Here is a 14,419-nt window from a genome sequence, read left to right on the forward strand (position 1 = left end):
AGGTTTCAATCACATAGTCTGTTTTTTTTTAGTTTTAGATATGAAGGATGTCCTATGACATATTCTGTTTCCACTGTCAACACTCTATAGCCATTTTATTTCCATCTTTAACAGATAGATCTTGGGCAGCTCTGTTCTCATTTGCTATATTATTTGTTCAGTCTTTGGTTGGGGCATGAGCTTTGGACATAAGAGACTGGGAGATGAAAGAGCTATATACTTTAAAAACCCATTTTATTTCATTATATACATAGAGCAAAGACCACAGAGTATGTGGTTAGGAAGAATAGAGCAGAGGAAATTTTTTAAATGACAAAATTAAACAGGAAATCCACTGACCACTGTCAGAATATAAAATCTCAAAGGGATCTTCACTCTTTGTTCTTCCCCCCAAACATCCTCAACCCAATAGCAGCCATGAAATTCTTACTGTTGACTCTCATCTGTTTCTCTGGGCTCACAGCCTATATGGTGGAAGGTAAGCTAAGAAATTAACTTTTAGTGTTTGATGAATGATGGGATTACAGAAAGTGTGGAGTTGGGAAGCAGGAAAGCATTCTATGAAAGGGGAGTGATGATTCTTAGTTTCAGGGACTTGGTAACAATTTATGAGATGATGGACACCTGGAAAGAAAGTCATTAAAGAACTGGCTGCATAGATCACTTCTTGTAGATGTCTATCCTGGTTAAAGGAGGAAACAACACTAGAGAGCATAGATAACTTCCAATATATCTTCATTTCCAGAAAAAATAATTTCAAGTTCATGTTCCAGCAAACTAGATGATTTGAGGATAGTGTGTTTGATCAACTGAAGTCATGAAGACCCAAGTTCAAATCTTTACTAACTTACTAACTGTGTGACTCTGGGTAAGTCACTTAAACTTCAATATACCTAAATTTCACCATCTGTAAAATGGTTATAATAATAGCTACTACCTCTAAGATAGGTGTGAGAATAAAACAAAATTTTACCTATATAAAGGTTTATACATATATATATATATATACACTCTCATACATATAGAAAACATCATCCTATATTAATATTAGTTATATTAATTATATACATTTACAATTATTATTATCCTCCTGTCTTAGAGGTCCTAGAATAAAATGAGTTGTATTAATTTTCCCAGTGGTAGGTTGTTTTTCCTCTTTCCTCTTTTTGCTCTTACCTCTATATTATTATTATTATTATTATTATTATTATTATTATTATTATTATTATTAATTATTGATGAATCTTCTAGTAAGGTCTGACTCTGATGCCTCCCTGTGTAACCAGCCCTTAGAACCTGAAAACTTTACCAATGGTGCTGAAATCTTGTGAGGTCTTACTGAGCTATCAAGACTGCAAGTATGGGCTAATGTGTCCATCATTTAAGAACCTGCCTAGGAAAGGTGGATTAATGGTAATAAATGGCTGACACTGACATAGTACTTTGATGTTTATAAACCTCATTCTTTGCAAATGTTATCACAATTAATCTTCATAACAATCCCTTGAGGTTCCATATGTAAATTTTAATTAGATTATCTTTAGAAGGTTGAGAGAAATTATATGATTTTTCCTATGGTCATACAACCAATATATATCAGAATTCTATGCAATTCATTTGACATTCATTAGGTAGCCATAATGTGCAAGGTTTTATGGTAAGCTCTAGAGATAGACAGAGGTATAAGGCATGGCCACGTTCCTCAGGTTGTCTTGCTCTCTCCTGACTCTATGTCTTGATCTCTTTCCATGTCACACCATACTATAATCAAAGTTGACCACCAAGTCACAAGATATTGTTTTTGACCATATCATCATCCAACTATTAAGGAGGAGGAGGAGGAACAAAACATAAAGATTGAAACAAGGATATTTGGAAGTAATGAAACAACATTACTAGAGAAACACTAGGAACTTTTGAAAAGGTTATAGTTTGGATGAATTCTAATAAATTGCACTTTATGTTCAGATTTCCAAAACTATAATGGTACCTAGAGGTAGATAACCTGTTTCAGAGAGGTTGATATACATTATATTTGACCTCAGTTTTCTCTTCTGTAAAATAAACTGCAATAGGAAATGACAAACCACTCCCACAGCTTTGCCTAGAAAGCTCCAAATGAGGTCATGAAGAGTTGATCACTCCTAAAATGACTATACAACACAGCAACAATGGATTTCTAAGTATGGCGATATCTTTTGACTGGATTATTATCTTACATCAATTATTGAAAATGGGTCTCTCTTGTGAAATACTAGATTTTCAATCCCAGAATCTGGGTTCAAATCTCAACTTTGCTGCAAGTGCTACAGGTTCAAGTATGAAATTGTTTTAAAAGGAAATTTTGCCTGTTGAACTAATGTCATCAGACCATCAGTTAGTCATTTATTGAGCAATACTATATGCCACACAGTGTGGTAGTCACCAAAAGTACAAAGAAAAAATGAATTTATCTTTTGTAAAGAGTTTAACTTTTACATGGCAGGAAAATTGATATTGAGGTTAATAATAAGCAAATTTCCTTCTCTATGACTACTAAGAATAAAATAGTTTCTGAAACATTTTGAAGCAAAATTCAAGGATGCCCCAGAATTCTGACATTGACCTTGGGCAACTCACCCATGAAGTCTAGACCTCAGTTTCTTTATCTGTTAAATAAGGAGGTAGGAACAGGGAAATCTTAAAAACCTTTCTGAGTTTAATTCCATTAGCCTGAAGATCAGTCTCAATTGTGCAAATGCAATGGGAGGTAAAGAGTGAAGAGAAAGACTCCTTTCAAGAAGTCTACAATCTAATGCAGAGGCAGCATGATGGAGAGGATTGTATGCTTATTCAGAGATCTGAGTCATTCTTGAACTTTGCTTCAGAGTATTTACGAAGCTATATTATTTTATCCTTAGTACTCATGGAAACAGAAATGAAATTACTATTATCCCTAATATCAAGTTTTCTGCAATGTAAAAAGATTAACTACTGTTTAATTTTTGTCTTTGAATGTCCGGTGTATACCACATTGCCTGTTATTTGGTAGTTGCTTAATGAAAATGCCTCCTGATGATCCAATGATCCCAATGACATTAATTCAACCTATAAACTGCTCTTTCTAATTAATGAGTTAATTATAGGATATTTGGATCCCCCCCCTTTTTTTTGAAAAATTATTTTCTTTCTAGGTATAGGAAGTGAAGTGATAAAAAAGAGTTTTTGTGTAAGCTGGAGCCAGCCTCTACCAAGCAAGAGGGTGAAGAGTTATTCCATTGAAGAAGGCCCTATGAGAGCAGTGATGTGAGTTTATAGAAGCATAAGTTCTTAGGGAGAATCACAAAATGACTCTTTTTTTTATAAGAAATGATCCTCAGGAATAAATACAATATTTTGAGTGATTTATTTCTCTTATTCCTTAAATCAATCTCCCTCCAAGTGCATAGTGGGAATTTGTTCTTATTGTTTCACCTTAATTAACTGTGTCTAATATTTATTTTTACTTGAATAGAGAATCAGATAAAAGAAATCCCCTGTAACCAAAAAATGAGGTATAAATCCTTACAGATATTGAGAAGTAAGGCAAAGACTATTAGATAGACACACAACAACTCATTCATGGCTCTTAATACTTTACTATTTATCAACTCTATAAATATTTATTGAGAACTTATTATAGAAAAAGCACTTAAGAGTAATATTTCTATATTTATCATCTATCTATCTATCTATCTATCTATCTATCTATCTATCTATCTATCTATCTATCTATCTATCTATATCTATCATCTATCTACTTGACCCCTGCCTTCATGCATCTTACGGACTTCCCTCATGAGAGGCTGTGTGGCATGGTAGACACTGGTCTTGGATTCATCTCAACATCCAAGTCTACAGCTCATTAAACTCAACTTGCTGAGTGGATCCTTTCATCTCTTTGAATCTCAGGAGTCCTGTCCCCCAAGGATGATTGGTCCATTCCTCCCCAAAAATAACCCATGAGAAGTATCTTGTGTCCATTCTGGACAGAGTCATTGGCCTGATAAAATGACAAGAAAACTAACAATTTCTTTCTTTTCCCTTCCATTTCAGTTTTATCACCAGCAAAGGAATTAAAATCTGTGCTAATCCTGAGGCCGGCTGGGTAAAAAATGTCATTAATTCTGTGGACAACAGAATCCCTCGAGGAAAACAACTAGGTCAATAGCCTTAGAACCTCTTACTAACAAAGTCACTATCAATCTGTGTTGATATCATCATTCTAGGTGTGTGATGGATTGAATAGAGTGATTGACTTAGAATAAGAAGACCTGGGTTCAAATCTTGTTTCAGAATGCTATTGTGTTCCTTTGGTGAAATTACTTAACTCTGCCAAGCCTCTGTTTTCTCATCTATCAAATGAGGATATATACAATTTTCCTCACAGTATTACTATGAAAATTAAAAAAAAGATAATGTATGTTAAATGCTTTGTAATCTTAAAAATGCTATATAAATATCAGTGATTCTACTAACACTTTCTGTCTCCTGTTGACTTTCAAAGGAAATAAAGTGTCTATATTCAAACAAATTGACCATATTGTTTTCATCTTTCTATGAGCCTAAAGAGATTATCTCTGGATTTATGATTTTAATGGCACAGGAGTCTCTTGGGAGGTCTGTATCTTCTTTGAAACTTAGTCTTAGGGATTTTCCCAGAACACGGAGAGGTCAGAATCACATGGTTAGGATATATCAGAGATGAAAATTGAATTCAGTTTTCCCTGGCTTCTCATCTAGCTCTTTATTCACTATGCCATGGTCACATACTATGCCATCTCATATGAATTATGTGAATATGAATTGTTATTATCACTTTTTCACAGGCAAGGTAAGTGAAGGAAATTAAATTATTTACTTTGTCATTTCATGGCAAAGAAGTATCAGAAGTGGGATTCAAAGTCAACTTCCCTATTTTTGTATTCAGTGATCTTTCCATTATAGAATGCATTGGAATAAAATTAAAGAGAATCAGAATCTTATGTTTGCCACCAACTAGTTGTATGTCTGTATCATGTCACTTAATCTTCATAGATCTTAGCTTCACAGAATCAAAGAAGCTCTCACAGCAGCTTTCTTTTCTCTGCCTAGGAAGTCACTATACTATGTCACCAGTGGCAATCTGTTTGCAGGGAGTATGAGATTCCCATATCTTTTATAAGAAATCTGATGATGCCTTGTGAAATTGAAGAAAGTCTTGATCATATGGAGATCATATTTCTGGTACCAGTAGTGAGAGATGCCTTATGAAGTAGAATAGCCATGCATCCTGTTTCTACCACCCATAGTCACCATTTTGGTTCCATCTTTCCTTATCAGATGGGTACTGCCCTCATCAATGATACTGATATCTCTATTCAAACTGTGGTTGTAGCATTAATTATAGAAAAAGTCTAGAGATGAAAGAAATTCAGCCTTTTTAAAGACACGTTTATTTCATAGACAAACCAGTAACAATGTTGGTGTATGTTCACAGGATATGGGAGAGGGAAGATATGAGCAACTGAAAGGAATTTAAAAATATATTAAATGATAGTACCTGCTCAAATTTTCCAACAAATTCCTTTCTGATCTTGAAATCCCTCTCTTGGAACATTCACTGACCACTGTCAGGATATTAAATCTCAATGGTGTGTTTACTTTTTATTCTCTTCCCCAAATACCCTCAGCCCAAGAGCAGTCATGATACCCCACATATTAGTACCTTTCTGTTTCTCTGGTCTTACCGCAAATCCTAGGGAAGGTAAACTGGAGGATTAAGTACTATGGATGGGTGAAGAAAGAGATTACAGAAAATGAGGAGTTAGTAGGCAGACAAACAGTAAGCTCATTTAATTCTGTCTGGACTTGTTAGGAATAAATCACTTATTCTAAGGCACTTAAGTATAACATCTCAGGTCCCCAGTTTATGAAATGGAAATGATAACCCTTACCACAATGGAACCAGTCACTAAGGAATTAGAAACACAGGTCACTTCTTACAAATGTCAGTACTAGTCATAAAGGAAGAGACTAATCTAGAGAGCATGAACAAATTGCTGTCAATTCATCTTTACTGTTGTAAAAAAACAATTTCAAGTTCATTCCTAGATAAGCTAGGTGAATGTGAAATTTGGAGTCAGGAAGAGGTAAGCTCAAAAATTCCCTAGATTATTAACATTGTGACTGGGAAAGTCACTTAAACTTCAGCATGTCTCAGTTTTCCTATCTTTAAAATGTCCTATCTCCTGGGGCAGTTGGGAGGATAAAATGTGATCATAAAACTAAATCACTTTGAAATTCTCATCCTACATTAATTATTATTAGTAGTATATTATTATACATTGTCATATGTAATATAACTTATTACTATCATCATTATTAAACTTCTCATAGTCATCCTGGGGACATATAAATAGCATTGATTTTTCAAGGGACAGATTCTTTTTCCAATTCCTCTCCTTTTTTTTACCCTTATCATTAAGAATAATAATAAAAAATCTGCCAGTAATTTCTTATTCTGATGCTTCATTTAACTATGGGTCGCCCTCAGGGCTTGAAGGTTATATCAATGATGATGAAATTTTATCAAGTCTTATTGAGCTGGTAATGCTGTTAAGTATGATTTCATGTATTTCCCATGTAAATGTCTTCCTGGGAGAGTTGGATCAATGATAATAATAGCTGATATCGATATAGTGCTTTAAGATTTACAAAGTTATTTGCATACATTATTTCATTTGATCCTCATAACAATCCTGAGGTAAGTATTATTATATATAGGCATTAATATATCTATTTTAGATATATTAATATAGATGATTAGATATATATCTATTAGATTATATATATTAGATATTAAATATATATCAATTTCAGACATGTGAAGTGATTTTCTCTGTCACATATCAGAGGTTGAATATGAGTTCAGTTCACCTGGAAAAGCATTTATCAAGTGCCAATTATATTTCAAGACTTTTTTCCAAACTCTAGAAATGTAAAGATAGGGAAGATGTGGCCATCTTGAAGGAACCTAGGTCTCTCCTGATAATAATTCTGGAATTCATGACATCATCCTAATTCTCAATGAATGTTTCACAATGAATTCTGAGATCATATCCCCTAATGTTTCCATCTATTTAAGCTTGAAGGACTTGTGATTTACGTCTAGGGAAAGATTCTCATGTCAATGGGAATATGATCTTTTTTAAAGTAGTGTAATAGCATTAGAAATGGATAGACTCTCAGAATTCTTGAAATTCTTGTCTTTATGATGAATTTTATAAAAATGTTGGCCTTCTATGTTCTAATGCATAAAGTTCTAAAAACACAGTTACATATGGAGATAGGCACATAATTCATCTGCACCTCAAGAACTCTTGTTTCAGGGTGCTTGATATAACTTGATAAAACTTTTGGTCTCTGCTTCCAAGATAGAAATGTATTCTACTCTCATTGATAATGGAACTAGAAGTCTGGACAATATCCTAGGTTCAGGGACTGTTACTGGATCATTACTGCTAGACTGAATCTTAACAGAGAAAACAAAATATTATATAGTTGATGCCCAGATCTGAGTTGTTCTATCGGACTCCAGGGAACACTTATCTCCCAGGGCAGTTGTGTGGACAAAATGAGTTAATATGTGTAAAATACTTTACTGAACAGGTTGGTTCCATCCAATTCCACTGTTCAATTACTGAATGACTAGCAAAATCTTGTCCCTCTTTATTGAGCCTGTTTTCTCAACTTTAAATAGAGGAGATAATCTCTATCCTCTTATTTGACTCCCATGGAGATTATAATATTTGTGTAGGCTATCAGAGGTGAAAGTCCTCCAAGGGGAAGGTCTTGTATGTGGTCTCAGGAGAAGCAGTAGGTTATATTACTGAGAAGAACAAGAAAAGAAGATTATTCTAAAATAAAACAGGGAAAGATCAAGTTATTTCCATCCACAAGAAAGTCCAGTTTCAAAATAATTATTAGAAAGGATGGAAGAAAATATTCAGCAGGGACACAATGAGTTCTGAAAAGGAAAGGGTAGAAAAAAGACGAAAAAGAGAAAAGGTGATATATTTTGTTTATTACATCAAAATAGAGGGTTTATTCACCTTGGTTTCATCTTCCAAGGGGTCCATTGATAGATTCTAAGGGTCCACAAAATTACATGGGGAAAAATTACAGTTTAGTTTTACAAACTTCTGAAATTTGGTAATTTCCTTCGATCTTTTTTTTTATTTTTAAGTTATATTGTTATTTTCTGTTTCTTAAATTACTATACTTATCACAAGTAACTATTTAATATAGATAATATAGTTATCCCCATATGCCTTTCAGAGAGTCATCTCAAATGACAAATGGCATTTATTTTAGAGAGGAAAAGAAATCAACACAACTGATCTATATAGTGGAAAAAGTCCAAAATATGTGCACTGATCAACAAAAGAGTAGATTGGGGGTGTCTTTATTTGGTATATATAGATTTTGCCATACTTCTCTCCATTCATCATTTCTAAACAGCATAGCAATATTCTTTTATATTTATTTACTGTGGTTTGTTTCTCCATTCCCAAACTGATGGATACCTTTTTTGTTTCCAAATTTTAGTTATTACAAAATAATGCTGCAATAATTTTATAGTGTAGGGGAACTTTTTTCTTATTGATGGCTTCCTTGGGAGTAAAGCCCAGTAATGGAATCTCTGATTCAAATTGTTTTCCAAAAAATTTATACCATTTTATAGCTCCACCAAGAAGGCATCAGTGTGTCTAGACTTCCATTTTCTTCCAACACTAGCTATTGGATGTCTTTAAAAGGCAAAGATCTCTCACTACATCCAGGGCCATCTTCAGTCATCTTGATCCATATCTGACCACTGGACCCAAATGGCTCTAGAAGAGAAAGCAAGGCTGGTGAACTTGCATAGAACACCCCTAATTTAAGTCCAATTCACTTGCATGTCATGGGATCACCCCCAGATATTGTGGGCTTCGTTGAGAATGAAGGACAAAATAACAACGACATAGCAACAATAACAACAGTAGTAACAAACAACCACTACCTCATTTTTGCTGATTTTCAAGGTATGTAGTAAAGCCACAGGGTTGTTTTGGTTTGTATTTCTCTTATTATTAGTGTTTTGGGAACAGATTTTCTTGTGGTTGTGAATATTTTACTATTCTTTTGAGAATTATTTTTAAAAATTCTTTAATTATTTAGTTATTGTGGAATGACTATTGGTCCTATACATATTTATCAGTTGTATATATGTCTTGAATACCAATCCTTACATCATGTTTAAAAATCATCTGAAATCTCTTGCCTTCACCAATTGCTAAAGGAACAGCTCCTAACATTGATAAGGTTTGGTTTAGACCACACTATTCTTATCTTCCTAAATCTCTTTCTCTTTCTGTAGGGCAACTTTGGTCTCCAAGTGAAACACATGGATCTCCTACCTAAGTTCTCCTTGATCATTTCTAAGGATAAATGTATAGTGACCTTTTTTGCCCAAGTTCCTTCATATTATATAATTGAAAATGTATCTCTTATTTCTTACAACATAAAGAACCAGTACTGGATTTGGAGTCAGATAGCCTGCATCCAATTTTCACTGTACTATAGGCACTACAGGAAATTTTTTTTTGATCTTTGGCAACTCATCAAGCCCCTCTGGCCTTGAGTTTCTTTCTCTTAAAAATGAAAAGATTAGACTAGAAAATCCCATTCACTTCTAATTTTAAGAATCTAAAAGCTAGTCTCCACTTTGTAAACCTACATAAGAGAAATTAGACATAGACTTCTCTCACCCCACTTCAATTTCAAAGAAATTAAATAGATAGGCAGGATGGTATAGAAGATAACAAATTCTATTTAGAATCAGAGGCCAAGTCCTGGTGCTTGAATGCTTGAATTTGAGTCACAATGTCCTAGAAGTAACGTTGTTCTCCTTAGCAGTCATGGTGATAGAAATGATAGAAATGAAAATGCTTTATTCCTAATATCAACCCTCCTGTTATAAAGAATACAAATTCCTTGAAAGTTGGACTTATTGCATTTTTGTTTTTGTATTTGGAGCTCCTACCCCATTTTCTGGCACATTGGAGGTATTTAATGTTTTTTGATTAATTTTTTGGCCTTTCCATTGGCATCATTTCATTCTATAATTCTGAATTGACTACCCCATTGGCTTCAGTTCAGGCTTTAGTCATTCCCTTTAGTTCAATGAATTAATTTGGGAGATTCAGAGTTTCTTTCCTTTATCTTTTAAAAAATAAGTGTGAGAAATGTCTCCATGAGGAAGAATTTTTATGTGAGACTGAGATGCTGATCCCTGCAGTCATGTCAGTCAAGAAGTATACCATTGAAGAAGGTCCAATGAGAGCAGTTATGTGAGTTAATGCAAACACAAGCCTTTTTTTAGATGAAGAAATGCTGCCCCCCTCAGGAGGAAAAAGTCCTCAAGAATGAAGGAAAAGGTCCTCAAGAATGAACTCTTTATCTTGAACTCCTTGCCTCCCCACTATGCCAATCTCTTATTAGGTAAATAGTAGGAATTTATACTCAGTGTTGAAAAAATATAAAAGCCACATAAGATTCTCAGGTTTTAGGCATCAAAAAAGAATGTTGCATTAGCATGTGTTATGAGATCATCCAAGTGTACATTATGTACACTTACTAGAGAGTTAGATGAGGTTTGGCTCCTTGACCAAATTTGATCAAGAGTTTGAAACTTAGGCATTGAAAAGTAACAAAGAATTTATTAGGCTACAGTGAAGCATTAAAGCTTCTTAGCACCTGATTTAACATTAATCCATTCCAAAAATTTTTATTACAAACTTGTTATAGGAAGGCACTGAAGGGTCGAGATAGTATTCCCAAATTAGGAAATTCCCTCCAACCAAATGAGGTTAATATATGTGCTCAAAGACTTAAAATCTTTTCTTTTTCATATAATCATAGCTCTTTTTAAACATATTTTATTTATTTGTTTTTCTGACTCTGTGTAAAAGTTTTTATTTGGAAAATTTTGAGTTTTACATTTCTCTCTTTCCCTCCCTTCCCTCCCCCTCCTCCTGATAAAAAGCAATCTGATATAGACTCCACATTTATAACCATGCTAAATATAGATCCATAATGATCATGTAGTAAGAGAAAAGTCAGATCTAAATGGAAGAAAGAAAACACCAGAGAGAAAAAACATGACCCAATACTTAAGACAACCTTCAAAAATTGAATATAATAAGTCTTGGGCCTTACCTAAACTCTGTGGTTCCTTCTCTGGATATGGATGTTATCCCATTTCACAAGTCTTTTGCAATTGTCTTTGATTATTGTACTGCTGAAATGACCAAATCCACCATGACTGATCACCACCCCATGTTAATGTGTATAATGTTTTTCTGGTTCTATGCATTACATTCAACATCAATTCATGCAAGTCTTTCTAAATTTTTCTGAAATCCCTCATGATTTATTTTATTATTGTACTGCTAAAATGACCAAATTGATCACAACTGATCACCACTCCCATACATTTACCAGAATTTATTCAGCTATTCCTCAATTGATGGGCATCCCCTCAATTTCTAATTCTCTGCTACCATAAACAGAGCTGCTATAAATATTTTTGTACATGGGGGACTTTTTTTCTTTTTCATGCTCTCTTCAGTGTATAGACACATTAGTGATATTGCTGGAGCAAAGACTGTGCACATTTTTGTTGCCTTTTGGGAATAATTATAAATTGCTCTCCTGAAAGGTTGTATCAGTTCACAACTCCCCCAACAATGCATTAGCATCCCAGTTTTCCCACATCCCCTCCAACATTGATCATTATCTTTTCTGGTCATACTGGCCAATCTGAGAGGGTTGAGTATCAGAGATACTTTAATTTGTATTTCTCTAATCAATAATGATTTAGAGCAATTTTCATATGACTATAGATAGCTTTAATTTCTTCATCTGAGAATTGCCTTTCAATATCCTTTGATTATTTATAATTGGGGAATGACTCATTTCTTTTTTTATAAATTTGACTCCATTCTCTATATAGTTTAGAAATGAATCCTTTGTCAGAAACACTAGATGTAAAAAGTGTTTCCCAACTTTTTACATCTCTTTTAATCTTGGTTGTAATGATTTTGTTTGTACAAAACTATTTAATTTAATGTAAATTCCAGTTTGTTTTTAATAATGTTCTCTTTCTCTTTGGTAATAAACTGCTTTCTTTTTCATAGATCTGACAGGTCAACTCTTCCTCATTCTCCTAATTGACTTAAGATATTTCCTTTTATGTCTAAATCTTGCACCCATTTTGACCTTATCTTGGTATAAAGTGTGAGATGTTAGTCTATGCCTAGTTTCTGTCACACTAGCTTTCAGTTTTCCCAGCAGTTTTTATCGAAGAGTGAGTTCTCATCCCAGAAGATGGAATCTTTGTGTTCATCAAACAGAAGGTTATTGTTGTAGTTGTTTATCCATCATTCCTGTGGAAGACCACAATATCAGGAAAATGATGCTATGACTAACATGTGTGAAAGATGCTGTGCTAAGTCACTAGTCTCACTTTTCCCTCTGAAGCCATCTGGGTCCAGTGGCCAGGTGTGAATTATGTAAATATGAAAATTGTGTAATAATGGATATAAGCCAATCAGGGCTAAGTGACTTGCCCAAGGTCACACAGCTAGTAAGTGTCAAATGTCTGAGGCTGGATTCGAATACCTGTCCTTCTGACTCCAAGATCAATGCTCTATCCATCACATCACTTAGCTGTCCCTAGAAATTTGTCAGATATAGGATTTGAAACCATGACTCCAGTGGAGACTGCCACCTGAACACAGTGACTTAGACCACTGGACCATCCTGAGTTGTTTTTTGTAAACAGCAGATTATGATAGTTATTTACTACTGTCTCTTTTACACCTAATTTATTCCACTGATCTACCACTCTATTTCTTAGCCAGTACCAAACAATTTTGAGGACTGATGCTTTATAATATAATTTTATATAAGACCATCATTTTAAAAGTTTGCTTAGAGCATTGAAAGGTTAAATGATTTGCCCAGTCACATATTCTACAATGTGCCAGAGGCAGAGTGTGAACACAACATTTCTTGGTTTCAGTCTGGCTTTATATTCACCATGCCATATTCTCCCCCACAGGAGGTAGTACAGCTAGATTCAAATACTACTTTCCACACTTATCACCTCTGTGACCTTGGACAATTCATTTAACTTCCTGCACCTCCGTTTTCTCCCCGGAATAATGAAGAATGATTGAACTACATATCCTTTTAAGTCCCTTACTTCTCTAGATTTGTGTTCCTGGGTTATTTCAATTTGGGAAAGCAGTAAAAATACATGATGAATTTGATTCTTCTAAAGACAGCCAGATGCACCAAAAAAGATTGACCTTGGTTACTACCCTCATTCATCTTGGTGGTTTGCCAACATGAGAGGGAGTGTGTTACAGTGAAAGACACACTAAGGTTGGATTCGGAAGATCTAGATTCAAAAGACAACTCTGTCAATCTTTTAACTCAATAATGTGAGTAGGTCCTTTTACTTCTTTGTACCTCAGGATCTAATTCATAGTGACCATTGGCCAGTTCTTCCCCCAGAACAAATCTGTAAAAACCTCCCTTTGGCCATTCTGATCAAAGCCCTTGGTCTGACAGAGTGAGATGACTAATCACTTCAATATCTTTTTTCCCCCTAACCAATATCTTCCCCCCCCCCAACCTTACCAAACACCAGGCAAAGAAAATTTGTGCTGATCCTGAGGTCAAATGAGTAAAAGACATCATTGGGTTTGTGAACAGAAGATTCAAAATGAGGAGAAATATGCTAGATATGAGATAAGAAAAGTTGGGAGACATAATTTCTGGGTAAATAATCATTCCATTAGTTATGGCTAGTGAATAATTAATAAAAAGATGGTCATTTGGCCATTTCTCATAACTGAAGGGCCCTCCTGGAGGGCTCATTATGTTTACATGTCCTTGGAAGAGGAGGAGTTCCCAATAGGTGACAATCAATACTAACTGATTAACAATTAATAGAAAATGAATATTATAATTAAAGGTGGGAATATTCTAATGAAGGTCTGGGGGACATGAACTCTGATCACTCAGACTTGGACAAAGAATTTCTATTCAGACCTGAATGACTAGACCACAATGACCAGAATTCACCTAGACTTGAATCTTTATCTCCTCTATAGCCCTACCCTTCAGAGAACTAAGCTTTGACATAATCTCCAAATAAGGAAATATGAATAAAGAAAATTCTTGATTTCCCCCAATATTAACAGATTATTTAATAATCATTTCTTTCAAGACTAAACTAACAAGATCACAGTTATCTACCAACAAACTCATGAATATGTTTGGGTACCCACCATCTTAATAGAATTCT

The 14,419-nt window shown here is 34.4% G+C and overlaps 1 protein-coding gene across 1 annotated transcript; it reads left to right on the top strand.

Moving 5' to 3' along the window:
- The first annotated feature begins 397 nt into the window (after positions 1–397).
- LOC141511023 (lymphotactin-like) lies at positions 398–4,503 on the top strand. Its single transcript, XM_074220363.1, has 3 exons — positions 398–478; positions 3,174–3,285; positions 4,075–4,503. Exons 1-3 carry the CDS (start codon positions 418–420, stop codon positions 4,187–4,189), a joined length of 288 nt encoding a protein of 95 aa, XP_074076464.1. The 5' UTR covers positions 398–417; the 3' UTR covers positions 4,190–4,503.
- Positions 4,504–14,419: the final 9,916 nt, after the last annotated feature.

The sequence above is a fragment of the Macrotis lagotis genome, chromosome 2, assembly GCF_037893015.1.
Source record: "Macrotis lagotis isolate mMagLag1 chromosome 2, bilby.v1.9.chrom.fasta, whole genome shotgun sequence".
Taxonomy (NCBI): domain Eukaryota; kingdom Metazoa; phylum Chordata; class Mammalia; order Peramelemorphia; family Peramelidae; genus Macrotis; species Macrotis lagotis.